Source organism: Poecilia formosa, unplaced genomic scaffold, assembly GCF_000485575.1.
Source record: "Poecilia formosa unplaced genomic scaffold, Poecilia_formosa-5.1.2 Scaffold448, whole genome shotgun sequence".
NCBI classification, from domain to species: domain Eukaryota; kingdom Metazoa; phylum Chordata; class Actinopteri; order Cyprinodontiformes; family Poeciliidae; genus Poecilia; species Poecilia formosa.
In genome coordinates, this window is record NW_006800387.1 from 61,921 (window position 1) to 76,368 (window position 14,448).

General features: G+C 37.7%; 1 protein-coding gene across 3 annotated transcripts in view; it reads left to right on the top strand.

Moving 5' to 3' along the window:
* The window catches only part of hspa12a (heat shock protein 12A), a 43,033-nt gene that overhangs the window by 21,835 nt on the left and 6,750 nt on the right, over window positions 1-14,448 (top strand). Inside the window, exons 3-9 of one of the 3 annotated variants that reach the window (XM_007577608.2) lie at window positions 2,050-2,177; window positions 2,765-2,951; window positions 3,756-3,860; window positions 5,287-5,403; window positions 7,756-7,927; window positions 8,140-8,148; window positions 13,263-13,349. In XM_007577608.2, coding sequence (XP_007577670.1) covers window positions 2,050-2,177; window positions 2,765-2,951; window positions 3,756-3,860; window positions 5,287-5,403; window positions 7,756-7,927; window positions 8,140-8,148; window positions 13,263-13,349 — 805 coding nt within the window. The remainder of the gene's footprint in view (window positions 1-2,049; window positions 2,178-2,764; window positions 2,952-3,755; window positions 3,861-5,286; window positions 5,404-7,755; window positions 7,928-8,139; window positions 8,149-13,262; window positions 13,350-14,448) is intronic. The other 2 variants (XM_007577609.2, XM_007577610.2) reach the window with 2 other exon arrangements.

A 14,448-nucleotide genomic window follows, 5' to 3' on the forward strand; every position in this document is an offset into this window, starting at 1 on the left:
TTCTAGCATTGTCATAGCAGTTTTTGAAATAAGAGTGTGTGCATGTGTGTGACTGAGTTTGTGTGTGTGTGTAGCATCAGGATTTCTCAAAAAAATATCTTCCTCCTGCTTGTGTGACCAATGCGGATTTCTGCTCGTGTTCTGAAATTTGAAATGTGGTCTTAATCTCTGCAAACATAAACAAAACTTGAATGCCTCCATTGTTTAAAATTATGGCTGTGAACAAGGCTGTGCTTATATTCAATAGCAGAATTTTTGTTTCATAGTAAATAAGACGCTTCCAGCGAGGAAGGAACAATAAAGAATACAGAGAGAAAGGTTCATGAAAGTAATAAAATAGGAGTGAGAAGAGACAGAAGAACATCAGGGGGAAAAGGAAAAATAATTATTTATACTCTGGCCTTTTTTCCCCCTGCTTTGCAAGTTTAAAAAAAAATCATTTACAAGCTATGGAGCCCCCTAGAGGACATAGGGAGAAACATTTATTTTACAATACCTTATTGCAAGGTTTTGTAGCTGTATTTTGTATGCAGTCACGAATGTCAATTTAAAATTTCAAATATATACACATTAAAGAGCCTCAGTGAAAACAAGTTTATGTGCAATGCACATAAACTTATGCACTGTAAGAAAGGCTTACAGTATTAAATTGTACCGCATGAGCTGATCAGTACAATATTGTGAGAGAAATATGAAAAGTGTGGAAGTGATGGGTTTTAAGCAGGGTAAATGGTCTAAAAGCATCTTTAAATTATTATCATCTTAAGTTTAGGCCTCAAAAGTTGTGAAATACACACAAACCTTTGGAACAAAGTTTCACATTACATTAAGACTTTTTTTTAGCTCACAAATTTGAGATTCTACTTATGTCACATGTAGTGACATAAGCTTTGATGAGACTGCCAGCTAAACCAGTAGGTGATTTAAAAAGATCCATTTAGCAAATGTACACAGTGGCCAAAAGCAAAATCTGAAAATAAAACACACTCTCTGAATTTAGTTTTTAAGTAAGCTTGCTTATTGTGGAGAATGTTAAACCCTTTCTTTATGGTCCTCTTGCAGTAACACAGCTGACATTAGCTGGTTGACTAGCTGGGCCATGGGCTTACTAGCTAGCCTGCAGTCCGATATGCTGCTTAAGAAGGCAACATCTTGAAAAATGATGACCGTGGGCCATTGGTTTCTACACCAGACTTACCAAAGACATGGTGGTCCATAATAAGAGACCAACCCACACAGGAAACTTGGCTCGTCCTGGAGTCTTCGCTTACATTATATGAAGTGGACATTCAACCGAGTGAGATTTCTTCAGTTCTTCCTCAAAAAAGATATATATATATATATATATATATATACAGAGTTAAATTGAGTTAGATTTTTTATTTTTTAGAATACTTTATTTTGAATTTTAGTAATAACATCACAAGTATGAACTAATATGAATTGGTTCACAATAAAGCACAACTTAAGCAATAAGACATAGTTAAAGTAAAATACATTTACAGTAATATAACACAACAAATGACAAGAAGGACTGAATGGGGGTGAATCAATAAGGATGAAATAAAAATGTATATGAATCGGAATTAGGTTGAGAGACAGATGGTAGCAGATTCGCTCATAAATCCTGTCGAGTCCAGCTCGATTACAGGATGATCAGTCAATCAAATGTAGTGGTAGATTTTGCATGTACCTTAAAAATGGCTGCCATATTTTATAAAAATGGCAACATAACTTGCATCCAATAGGTTATTTTTCTAGGGTCACACAACTATTGATTTCACAAAGCCATATTTTGATTGGAAGGGAGGCGACTGATTTCCATTTTGTTGTAATACATTTCTTAGCAATTGCCAAAAGGACTTCTGTAAGTTTCTTATCATAATTTGTCTTTAGATTGGAGTTCATAAAGTTCCCCAATAAACAAATCTCCGGTTCTATACCATGTATTATTGATCTGCTCTGTGTTCATTTGTTACTTCCTGTGTGTTCTTGCTTCAGATCTGTCCTCTTGGCTGTGTGTGATGTTGTGCTGATTTTGTTGTGCAGCAAAGTGACACGGACCAGGTGCAGTCCGGACCGTCCTTTGTGGTGGTGGTCGCCATCGACTTCGGCACGACATCCAGTGGTTATGCTTACGCTTTCACAAAGGAGCCGGAGTGCATTCACACCATGAGGTGGGCCAACACTGCAATGCAGACAGTCAGTGGGGTAAAGAGTGGGGGTGGGGTGAATCGACAAAACACAATTCACTAGCAAGGACCACGCCACAAAGATATGCATTTAAAGATTTATTGATGAAGGGATGAAGGATGTAGGGATGAACAGATAGGGATGGAGGGATGAGGATATGAAGGGATGAAGGAATGAAGGATGAAGCTTTGAGGGGATGAAGGATGAAGGTATGAAGGGATGAATGATCTTGATTTGGTTATCTGGGGAGAATGACGGAGGGCTTAGAAAGTGATCCCAACCAACCAGTTGACAGTCTGCTTTCCAGAAACCATTTTTTATTTTTTATTTTTTTTAGCAAGAAGTCTCTTCAGTGCATTTGAAGTAATGATTCTTCTGGTTTCTTCTGCTTTGGGTAGTTATTTACAGATTTTACTTAATTGCGATACAAATAGCTAAATAAAGTCTTAATTCGTAGATTTTGTGTTCCAGGCATAATTATGCTGGAACATGCTGGATTATGTCCTTTCATCACCGTAAATTTGTGTCATAAATATGCTTGTGACATTTCCTGACTCATCCCCCTATTCAGGCGCTGGGAGGGCGGAGACCCTGGTGTTTCCAATCAGAAGACTCCAACCACCATCCTGCTGACTCCAGACAGAAAGTTCCACAGCTTCGGATACGCAGCCCGTGATTTCTACCACGATCTGGATCCTAGCGAGTCCAAACACTGGCTGTACCTGGAGAAATTCAAAATGAAGCTTCACACCACTGCAGTAAGGCTCAGAACACGCTGGATATCTGCAGCACCTGATCAATAAATGCTGATCAGCTCAGCTGCTCGTGTTTCAAGCTGTGGCAGTTGGGTTTTTCAGTGACTTGCTGACCTGGGCTAGTCTCACGCGTTATGTTTTTTGTGCAATCTTGTGCAGCAGAATTGCCCGCGGGTTGCAATTCTGCTGTTGTTCTGCAGTTGCATGATCTGCTGCCAGCTCATTGTCTGGAGGGATCATAGGTTTGAACCTGGAAACCAGATTAGTTCAAGCTGCTTAACACATTTCAGTCAGCGTACGATTGAACTGTTTTCCAAGCAGCCATACCTCCAGCCCATGTCTTAGCCCTTTTCCCACATGTGCTGAAACATTTTGGACTATTACTTAAATTTGCCTGCAGTATACTACAACAAGTCTAACTATGTACAAAGTAGGTGTCTACAAAGCTCATATATAAGTGTAAAATTGTCGTTGGGTAAGTCTTTATTTAAAATAAACCAGCTCACCATGGTGCAGTCCATTATCTCTCATTTAAAGACAAATTTAGACATGGTTACAAACTCCCTGTTTTTTTCCCTGGCTGTTTATTCAGTATTTATATTTGACTGTAAATGCTTCTTTATTTTGTTTCTATCGCTTACTTTGCCAATTTCACTAATCAGCTACTCTCATTCCTGGCAAACAGTAGCGCTGGCAGAGCACATCATGAATTCTTATTGCATTGAAAGAAGATACATGACCTCATTAGAAAACGGGCTGAGAAGCTGCTGCAGACTGAGGCCCTTCTCTGTCCTTTGTGTTTATCAGAATCTGTCCATTGACACTGAGATCCACGCAGCGAACGGAAAGCGAGTGAAAGCCCTGGACATCTTCGCCTATGCGCTCGCGTTCTTTAAGGAGCAAGCATTAAAGGTAAAATGAATCATCAATGCAGTATTTTACTTTTTTTTTCTTGGATATCCAGTATTTTTGGTGACTGTTTCAACACTTTGCCTATGGGGGAACTTTTCTGCCATAATTTGAGAGCGCACATTTTCAGTCTGAAAGCAGGATTTCACGTCGTTTGTTCTCAAAACGTTTAATACTTGAGCTAAAAGCTTCTCCTCGCGCTCAGAACTCGTCTCTGCTCAGAGCAAATTTCCGCTTACAGCAGAGGTTCCCAAACTGTGGGAAACTGTGTGCCATTGCAGGGGAGGGTTGGGGGGGGTGCGGCAAGCCATCTGGATGAAAAAAAAAAAAAACATGAACTCTGTATGCGCTGGGTTTTTACCTTAGAATGGTCAACTTTCTGTTATTCCTATGTCAATTTGATACAGTAGGGGCTACATTTCCCATATCTGTGTCCTCTGTCACTTTTATCAGCAGTTAAAACTGTTTAATCCATTGTTAACGTGTCATAACCTGTTTTTCCGAGCCGCCTTTAAATGCAACATGACGCTCGCGCTGGGTTAACACCTGTGCGGCAGTGAAGGAGACCTGCTGCTGCTGTGCAGAGCTATGCAGGAGTGTTAGGATCATGGCAGCAAACCAGCAAAACGCAAAGAACTTTTCACAGTTTTCCCCCAAACTAACCGACTGAGTTGAGTGAAGCTGTTGGATGCAGGTAAAGTTAACTAAAGGATGACTAGCTAGCTAATATCAATACAGCACCTTAAGCTTAACAAGTAGCCTGTAGGCTACCGATGTTGTTGTCTATGTCCAGCATTCATTTTGCCCCCCACCCCCCAAAAGTTAGAGACAGGGAGTCTCTAAGAATCCTCCCCCCCGCCTCTCCCCCTTCACACACACACATATATCGTTCAACCAGACAGCTATTTGTAATCTATGGGGGGGGCAGAAAATGTTTGGAAACCGCTGGCTTACAGACCTCTCTGCTCGCTTACAAAACATTCTCTGTTTGCTTTTTGGAACAAAAATGCATAGTCGCCTGGCAACCTCTCAGCCAATAGAATGAAAGTGTTGTACTGGGTGTGCGTTTGTTTTCTTCTAGCGGGTGTGCCTGTGTTGTTTGTGCAAGGAGAAGTTTTGAGTACAAGCATTATTGGTTTTGAGAAGAAAGACATGTAGTCCTGCTCTCAGACCGAAAATGTGTGTGCTCTCGAATTATGGAAGAAAATTTCCCCCATATTTACAGATTAAAATATTTTGTAAAGAGAGAATTTTGCCGGCCTCTGCTCTGAGCTCTGAGCTCTGAGGCATTATTAGCCTTACACCTGCAGATCATCAAATATAAAACAGAAGCAGTAAAACTCCACTCTCTCAAATACAGAACTGTTGTTATGTTGTTTGTCTAAGTCTAGGACTGAACTCTAACCTCCGCCTGGCGTTTCTCCTGTAGGAGCTCAGTGATCAAACTGGCAGTGAATTTGACAACAGCAACGTGAGATGGGTAATCACAGTACCAGCAATCTGGAAAATGCCTGCAAAGCAGTTCATGAGGGAAGCAGCCTATAAGGTGGGTTGAGTGTCTGTTTTTTTTTTTTTTTGCTTCAATACTTTTTTATACATAATTTGATTCGTTAGCTCTAAGACAATTTGGCTGAAAAGATGAGTTTCCCTTTCATGTGCACAAAGTGGCTAAAGAAAATGTTCAGTAAGATTTTTTTTTTCAGTAAGATAAAAATGTTACCTTACTAAAAAACCTTACTAAAATTTTCTTACCACAGAACATTTTATCACAGAACGTGAAAAAAATGTTCTGTGGTTGAAATCCAGACTTATCTGAATTGACTATCAATGTTTTATTTAGGTCAAATTTAGACATAGATTAAGGAAAATTAGCTTTTGGGAAAACGTGCTTGTTTGGTAAATGTTTGGAGCTAACTATGAGTTCACAGCATTGAGGAGGTATGCCACTATCTTGTTTATTTGTCTGTCTGTCTGTCTGTCTGTCTGTCTGTCTGTCTGTCTGTCTGTCTGTCTGTCTGGACATATTAACTGGAATAGAAAATTTTAATGTCCCATGAATGCCCCAAATGGAGCACTCTACTACCAAGCAATCAGACAGGAAGTGCTGACATTCAGTTTCAACCAACCACCATCTAGATGGACCAGCAGTGTTTCATGTGTGTGATTAACTTTTATGATTTAGTGATGCAGCATTCTTTTGTCTTTCATAACTTTTTTCTCTGAAACAATAATTGCCCAACCAAAAAAAAGAAAAAAAAAAACTCCTCACGTTTATAAATGGGTTTTACTGAAGAGATGAGGGAGATGACCTGTTCTATTCTGTCTTGTTCTGGTCCGTTCCAGATTTGGGATGTCAGATCAATGAACAGAGCAGGCTGCTAAATCCAGTGAGAGGGGAAGGTGTTAGAGTGAAGCTTCAGCATACACAGTGACTCAACATCTTGCAAGAGGATTTAGTTGATTGGTTCTTCACAGGAGACAAAAGGAGAAATAATAGAGGCAATACAAGATTCTCTGTTACTTTCTCTTCTAAAGATTGATCACTGCGGCTGAAGAAGCAAACATCTGGAAGAAAATGCACACCAAGAAAATTATTTGCATGCATTATGCTATGTAAAAATATTACATATCATGTAAAATTATTTACACATTAGAAGGACTCAATTTATGGAGAACTCTTTCTATTCTGTCCACTGAAAATGCAAAAGTCACATTCACTTAGGACAACACAGGTAGGTAAGATGACACATGAACTTGTGACAGGAGAAAACTGTAATCAAACCTACAACTTCATAGTCTCAGGACAACAATTCTACCCAGTCAGCCACATTTCCTCACTAAATTCGTTTTCTGAAATCTGCAGGGTTTCCCTCAGTGTATTTTAAGCCTGGCGGGCCACCAGATTTTACTTGTGCCCGCACCAGGCCTAGCACTGTTAATTTGTTAGGTTTTCTTTTATTTTTATTTTATTTGTTTTCTGATTGCCCTTTTCTTAAGACTTGGTGTTTAGGTATTAATCTTCCAGTCTTCTAAAATGCATAATTATTAAATGGTATTTTCAAATTTCCTGTAAACTTTAAACATTTTTTACTCAAAAAACACCAGTGGCTGAGTGACTGCCGGAGCGCCCTCAGCACCAGGCTTAGCAAGATTTCTGGGGGAAACCTTGAGTCCTGATAAAGTTCCAGCCAGAGAGGCAGCCCAGCAGAAGGAAAACATGCAGTCATGTTTCAGGGTCATCCTGGCCAGATTTAAAAGATGGAAAGCTAAGTTAACTGTTTATGTTGTCAGAGTTTTTCCTTTCTTTGTATCGCCTCTTTGAGTGGACTTGAAAACTGTATATAAGTTTGATGTATTATTATTATTATTATTATTATTATTATTATTATTATTATTATTGGTAGTAGTAGTTATAGTATTAAGTTTAATTAAGTAAATATTGGAATGAACTTCATCAAATCTTGTAAGACCAAGTGAAAAGATGAAAAATCAAACAAAAAAAAACATCCAAACAACAAAAATAATCAGTGAAATTTTAAATATGAATCAGATCCACTGGCACAAAATATATATTTTTAAGCATAAGATAAATCTGAAATGGGACCTTTGTGGCATAAATAACACCAATGCTGAATTTAACCAACCCTGTAATACTTTCCATTCAGGGAACGCTGTAATCGCTCCCATTCCTGGTTGTGCTAAAAGTGGAGGTGACATATTATATTGTATTTTATCGTGATTACACATTCACATTTGTTCTATTTTTTTTATTTTTTATTTTTTTTTTTGTTTTTAACCTTTAAAAGCTGATAAATACACTCTGTAGGATGCTGTAGAAAACAGAAGGTTTTTTTCTGATCATTATAAATCGTATTTTGTTTCCTCTGCCTCTCTGCAGTCTGCTCTGGTGTCACGTGAAAACCCAGAACAGCTGATCATTGCTCTAGAGCCCGAGGCGGCCTCCATCTATTGTCGTAAGCTGCGCCTCCATCAGATGGTGGACCTGGGCACACAGACCACCCAGAACGGCTTCAGCCCCAACGATAATGTGGGGAGTGGAATGACCCAAGGTACGTTTGGTCAACATTCACAAAAGTGCTTGAAATCTTTTCAACTAATGGGTTTTACGCTGTGCATACCACGACTAGCACCATGCTGCTTATTTCTGGGCTCCTGTTCTTTTTAACATGCAACACAGAAAACTCTGACTTACTTCAGCAACATAAGAACTGACTTTGTAACTTACTGTTTTCTCCCTGTTTCACACCGTTTGCCTCTGTAGTGTCTCCAGGTAAACAACACAAACTGCATGAACTCACAACATATTTATTAAGTTGAATTCATCACAGTTGAGCTTGCTGTTGCTTCTTTTCTTAGAACTTAGTTGCAAGAAATTGTGCTTCACAATAAAAGCATCAACACAAATTGAACGATCACATTTGAACTATAAAACTGAAATACTACAATCTCAATGAGCTCTTTGTATTTCTAATTATTGAAGGAAATGTTGATATGAACTAGGCAACCTCATCGCCCACTGAGCCGCTGTAGTCCTTAAAGTCAGGTTTGATTCCCTACCCAGGCTGCATGTCTTTCTTCCTTCGCTCGCTGACTTTTTCCTGTCTGATTAGTCAATAGAGGTCTCCAGCACAGAAGTCTTAAAGAAACAGAAAAACATTATAAAAGAAAGAAATTTACCAATCTCAACTCATATTTCAAAGCTCTTCTGTTTGTCACTCTGAATGTAGCACTTGTACCGTGTGGCGTTAAGAGTCAAGAAGAGATCTGGGAGGATGTGTAAACTCCAAAAATTGCAGTGCCGCTGTATGTGTGCGTGTGGCATGGAAAGGTTGCTGGGAAACAACTACTCTGCCATTACCAAGTTAATGAACTGGTTTTGTGCTGAATTTGATGGTGCGTTTGTGTGTCAGCAGAGTGAGGAGCAAAGGGCTGAGCACACGTCTTTGAGGTTCCCTTTACTCAGTGTGGTGGACCGTGTTGTCACACTGTTGAGGCATGCAAGCTCTTGTCTTTCAAATCAAGTCAGGGTGATTTGGTGCATAGTAAGTTTGTGTTATCAGACATCAAAGGCTCATCCATGTTATTTAATTTGAAGATTGTGCTTAAAACTAAATGTACCTCAAAAACGTACCCCCAAAATATTGTGAAAGGGTAATGTCAGAATACTTTATTCCTACCATGATGTAGTGATTTAGCCAGTTTCAAAAAGAGAAATTTTTCTTATCTTAACATTAAAAGGAGAACTGAAAAGTGAAAGAAAATCATAAAATATGCTTTTGGTGTTTTCTGCATATTTCATGGCTGCCCCACATGTGTGATGTGTACGGTTCCACCAAGGATTATGAGCAGTAAGCATTTCAACAGCGGCTGGATGGAAATGATCATATCATGGTTCACTGTGTGTTGCAATTGATTGTTCAAACCAGCCAAAAATAAAATAAAATTAATAATCCAGAATAAAGAGCATTTGAAGTAGTAATCTGTTCTCATCATCCCATGTTCCCGGCTCAGTTGCTATGTGTGTCGTTCCATCAGCCATGACGGTTCTGATCATCAGAATCCAATTCTGAAGAGTTTTCTCTCGATTCTGACTGTCAGCTCAGATTCATACTAGTGTGATTGTTTATCATTTACTCCCATAAAGTCTTCTGGAATTTTTCATTTTAATTTTCACTAATAAACAGCCAGACAGCAGAGCTGTTTTTGGTTCTTCAGCACCCATTTAGTGGCTGGCTGGCTGGCTGGCTGGGGCGTAGTGCGCGTCGTTCACCAGGACGGTAGTGATCAGGTTCGGCCCATTTCAGCTTTTATTGACAGAAGCGCTAAGAGCAAGTATACAAGTCAGAGAAATGAGTCTGTGGTATGAAGTGTTTCAATAAATGATGTTCATGCAATATCAATATTTCATGAAGTGATTTCAGTTCTCTTCTGAAACATAAAATGAAGTGAAGCAGCAACTGCAAATACCTTCCTCTTCCTTTCACATTGGCACTATCCACTTCTCACTAACGTTCCCTGCACCACTCTTATACGGAGAACCAAAACTGACAGAAATCTATATTTTTTTGTTTAGCTTTTTCCTTATAAATGCATTTTCATCAAGAGATCTGTACATGTTTTGCAGACAACACATGTACACATAAGCTGAAGCCTGATGACAACCGCCCCTCATTTGCATTTAAACATTCCTTAATGACAAAGCTTGCGCAAGGAAAATAAAAAAAAAGGAGACAAGGCAATGACAAAAGAACATTTGTATAAGGAAAAGGAAGAACAACACAAATTTCCTGATGAAAATGCATGTGTAAGGACAAGGAAAGACAAAAAAATATAGATTTGTGTTTTTATTTTTAATTATAAAAATACTCCACACTCCTACATCAAAAATACACAGTGATAAAAGTCATTAATTTATTACTCTGGTAAATATTTTATGTGACCACAAACTTGTGGTAAGTTCACTGTGAATTAGTACAACTAAATGCATGTGTGTAAACGAGAGAGACATTTGTTTTTTGGTGACAAATAATCCCTCCTCCTTCCGTATAATCATCTACTGCAGGTTGGTTTAGTCACAGGAACTGAATTGACATTTTAAGTCCAATTTGATGATTCAAACAAAGGATTAAATATTCAATAATTACTTTATTTCAAATGTTGGGTATGGAACTGCATCCACATTCAATATGTTTTTTACACTGTGTTGTAAAAAAAATGTGCCCTGGATGCTGTGTACTGCATGTTCTGACCACATAGCATCGTGCCAAAACCAAAATGTGAATCCATCAAATTTTGTCAGGTTCTGGTCACATTGCATAGTGTCTTCATATTTCATTTGGTGATGCATACTTGCTGTTTTGAGTGTCGGATGCTTTGTCAACTGCCTGATATCACTATGAGATGTCCTCTGGAATAGATGTTCCTGCTCCATTGCTTTCTTTTGCATATCCATCTGCATGCATAATAAGTCATTTCAACACTTACTGCTTAACTGTTTTTGTGAATGTAAAGTATGTTTGATTCTAACGTGTTTAAGTTGAGCATTTTTATTCCATATCAATCAGTTTTTTTTATTATTATTATGTTTTTGCAATTTGCAAGAAACGTTAATATGCTGTTTGTTTTTTTTACCAGGTGAAAACTACAGTATTTATAGTTATATACATGAAATCCTTCTTCACTAAGGGGGATGAACATTGCTTTGAAAGCACACTGCTGGATGAACTTACATTGTTGGACATCGTCTCACACACTGGATTTTTTATTTTATTTTTTTCCCATATTTCCTAATCTCAGATACATCCAAACTTGTTTTTTTACCCAAAGCACAAGAATGGCTGAATGAGTCCAAGAATGAATGATATTTTTCACTTGGATTTGGAGCATATTAATGCAGAAAGTTGCTAATAATCGTAATTGCTGTAATCAAATGTGTTTCAGTGCTATATAAAAAAATATTCCTTTGTGTAATCTATGCTGTTTTAACATTTAGTCGCACAGATACACTTCTGAGATCATCCAATAATTCTGATACCAAAGAAAGATAACAGGCTAAAATATCAAAAAATTAAATCTAGAGAAAACCACTATAAAAAAAAAAAAATCATATGAAGCAGTGTCACATTTTTCCAAAACCATGTTGATAATCCTGTTGCTTTTGGAAAAATATTATGTTGACTGTTGAAGTGAAAGTATAACTATTGGGATCATGTCCATTCTACTACATCTGGTGTGATGATGTAACAAAATGCTGGTTTTGTGTGACATGATGCGTGTTGGTGATGTGGTTGTCCTCTTGCAGGTCAGATGCAGGGACAGTGTTGTGTGTCCCCTCTGATAACATCCTGCAGAGGCCCCTGCATAAACCACATAGTTAACCCCAAGTATATTCATAACGCAGACAGACTTAGAGATTAAAATGTATTTTTAGACAAAAATGTTTGTTTCTTGCAAGATATCAGGTCGGTGTGTCTTAAAAGATAAAATTATATAAAAGGAATGCTAATGTTGGGGAAAAAAACTTGATATTCTTATTTACATTTTATTAAGAAAGGGCTTGTTTAAAATTATTTAAACCCTTTTCATGAATGAATGGAAAACACCTTTACCAACATCACAGCATGCAAACCCTTTTTATAATTGCTTAGTGTTTTGCATGGTTTTGACTATTTATGTTTGAGTTCCAAATTTTGGACATTGGAGGAGCTCCTTACCATCACCCTAATATGTTGGGCTACACAAAAACATGAATGTTACTTACAGTTTAAAGAAACATGTCCATTATATTAAAATATTACTTCAGCTCTATATAAGCCAGGTTTATGAATATGAACAGAATTTTGGTCCAGCTGTACATGTTTGTGAGAAAAATGTGAAAAAGACATCAGAGGTTACATTTTACAAGAAGTTTTTCTGGATATTTTTTTATAAATTTGTAAAAACGTCTTAAAATGGTGAAATCAAGAAAAGCATTGCACAGTATCATAACATGCAAAGGCCAAATGATGCTGGTAGCACATGACCAGCATCTTCTTAATGTTAAGGAGGGCTGGGCCAATGTTATCAATATCAGGGTGATTATTGGTACTGGATTGATACTGGTGCATGACATCGATACTTTTGTTTTTCTCTTCTAAATTCACAGGTAAGAAGGGAATTATTCTAGTCCTTTTCTCCTACATTGTGTTATATTGTTAGTTAATTGAACATTTTATTTGCCTAAAGTATTTGCCCTGAATTTTTTCATAATCATAATCAACCAGCTGAAAGTGAAATCACCAAAATATTCAATAATGACATTTCAAGAAAAAGTATCGGTATCGGACCTGGTACCGATACTAGCCCTGCATTTACTTGATATCGGATTGATACCAAAATATTCAGGTTTCTGATAGACAATGCACTTTTGTTTCTCATTTAGAGAACAAAATAAGTATTCTGGTTGTTTTACTAGTGAAATTCTTATGTTTTTTAGTAACTTACTAAATCCTAAATTGATTTTTTTTTTGTTGTCCTTTTTTATTGTTTGACCTCATTTCCTTTACATCAGTCAGGGCAGGTATGCACATTGAATGGAATAATATAGGAAACTGATTGATACGCTTAAAATAAAATCTAAATACAAAGGAAAGGGATCTTATCATCATATTGTAAAGCAAATTTGCTTATACTGAGTTAAATGATAATCAATTTTCTATCATATAGTAATAGAAAATAATCCCTTTATTATGTAATACATAGATATCTTATATGCTATTAAATTCTATAAAGTGTTCACCTGAGCTTGCTGCTTTCCTTTTACGCTGTACGCATCACTTCCTCACACAGCAGAGCTTTCTGCCTTCCTGACACTCATTCCAAAATGTTCTTTCTGTTAACAACCAGCTAAGGAGCATGCACGGCGCAACCGACAGAGCCGCACCTTTTTGGTGGAAAATGTCATAGGGGAGCTTTGGTCGGAGCTGGAAGAAGGTAGTGTCTTTCTCTTCTTCTTCTTAACTTTTTCTTTCAGGGTTAGTGATCTTGACTGAGTTTCTGCTGCACAATTCAATTCAGAAAGGCATGTTGATTATTCTGTGACACTAACATTCATTTCAATACCTGTTTAAGTTATTTGTTTACACTTTTCCATATTTTTACCCTCTCTCTGGCATATTTTCTATGTCTTAGGTGAGCAGCATGTGGTATGACTCAGATGAGATTACACTATTGAAGACTGATTTACAGCATGACCCCTTGAGAGATCTTATTCTTTTCTTCTTTCTTTGATCAAAGTGTAGACACGCTACTTAAAAACAGATTTATCCAGTCTTCATCCAGGTTTAAGTTCAGTTTGTTTATTGGATTGTGTGAGTGAAATTTGAATAAAAATGACATATTGTCAATTGAACAAATTTATTCATTTAGCAAAAACTGAGCTCGGTGGTGTTTGTGAGAACTGTACATAGTCTCCTCATGTTGGTCACCAGCTTGGTCACAGTGCTGTGGGGTGACATTACATTCTTCAACAAGTGAGTTTTCACAAGTTAGCCGGTATGTTTGTCAACACACTGCCTCCACCAAACATAATTTGCCTAAAGTTTTTCATTTCATATGAACAACCCGAGCACAATTTTGTACTCACTTTTTGTATCAAATGTATAAGCTTTTATCAAAAAGTGAAAGTTTATATTGTAATCTTAGCTGGAAGCTGTGTCACAAGAGTAGTGTCAACGTTGATGATGTGGAGCCGTCTTTTTCCACTCTGGTCCTCAAGGCACTCTGCCCTACATGGTCAAGGTTTCCCCCACAAAACTTGCTAAGCCCGGTGGTTGGGCGCTATCATTCATCCAGCAGCCCGTTGTGTTTTTGAGTTAAAAAATATTTAAAGTTGACAGGATATTTGAAAATATCACTTGATAATTGTGTGTTATTTAAAGATTGGAAGATCTGCGACAGACTGGTGACCTGTCCATGGTGAACCCTGCCTCTCGCCCAAAACGTTTGCTGGAGATAGGCACCAGCACCCCTCCCAACCCCACTAGGGACAAGGGTGTACAAAAAATAAATGGATGGATGGATGGATGGATGG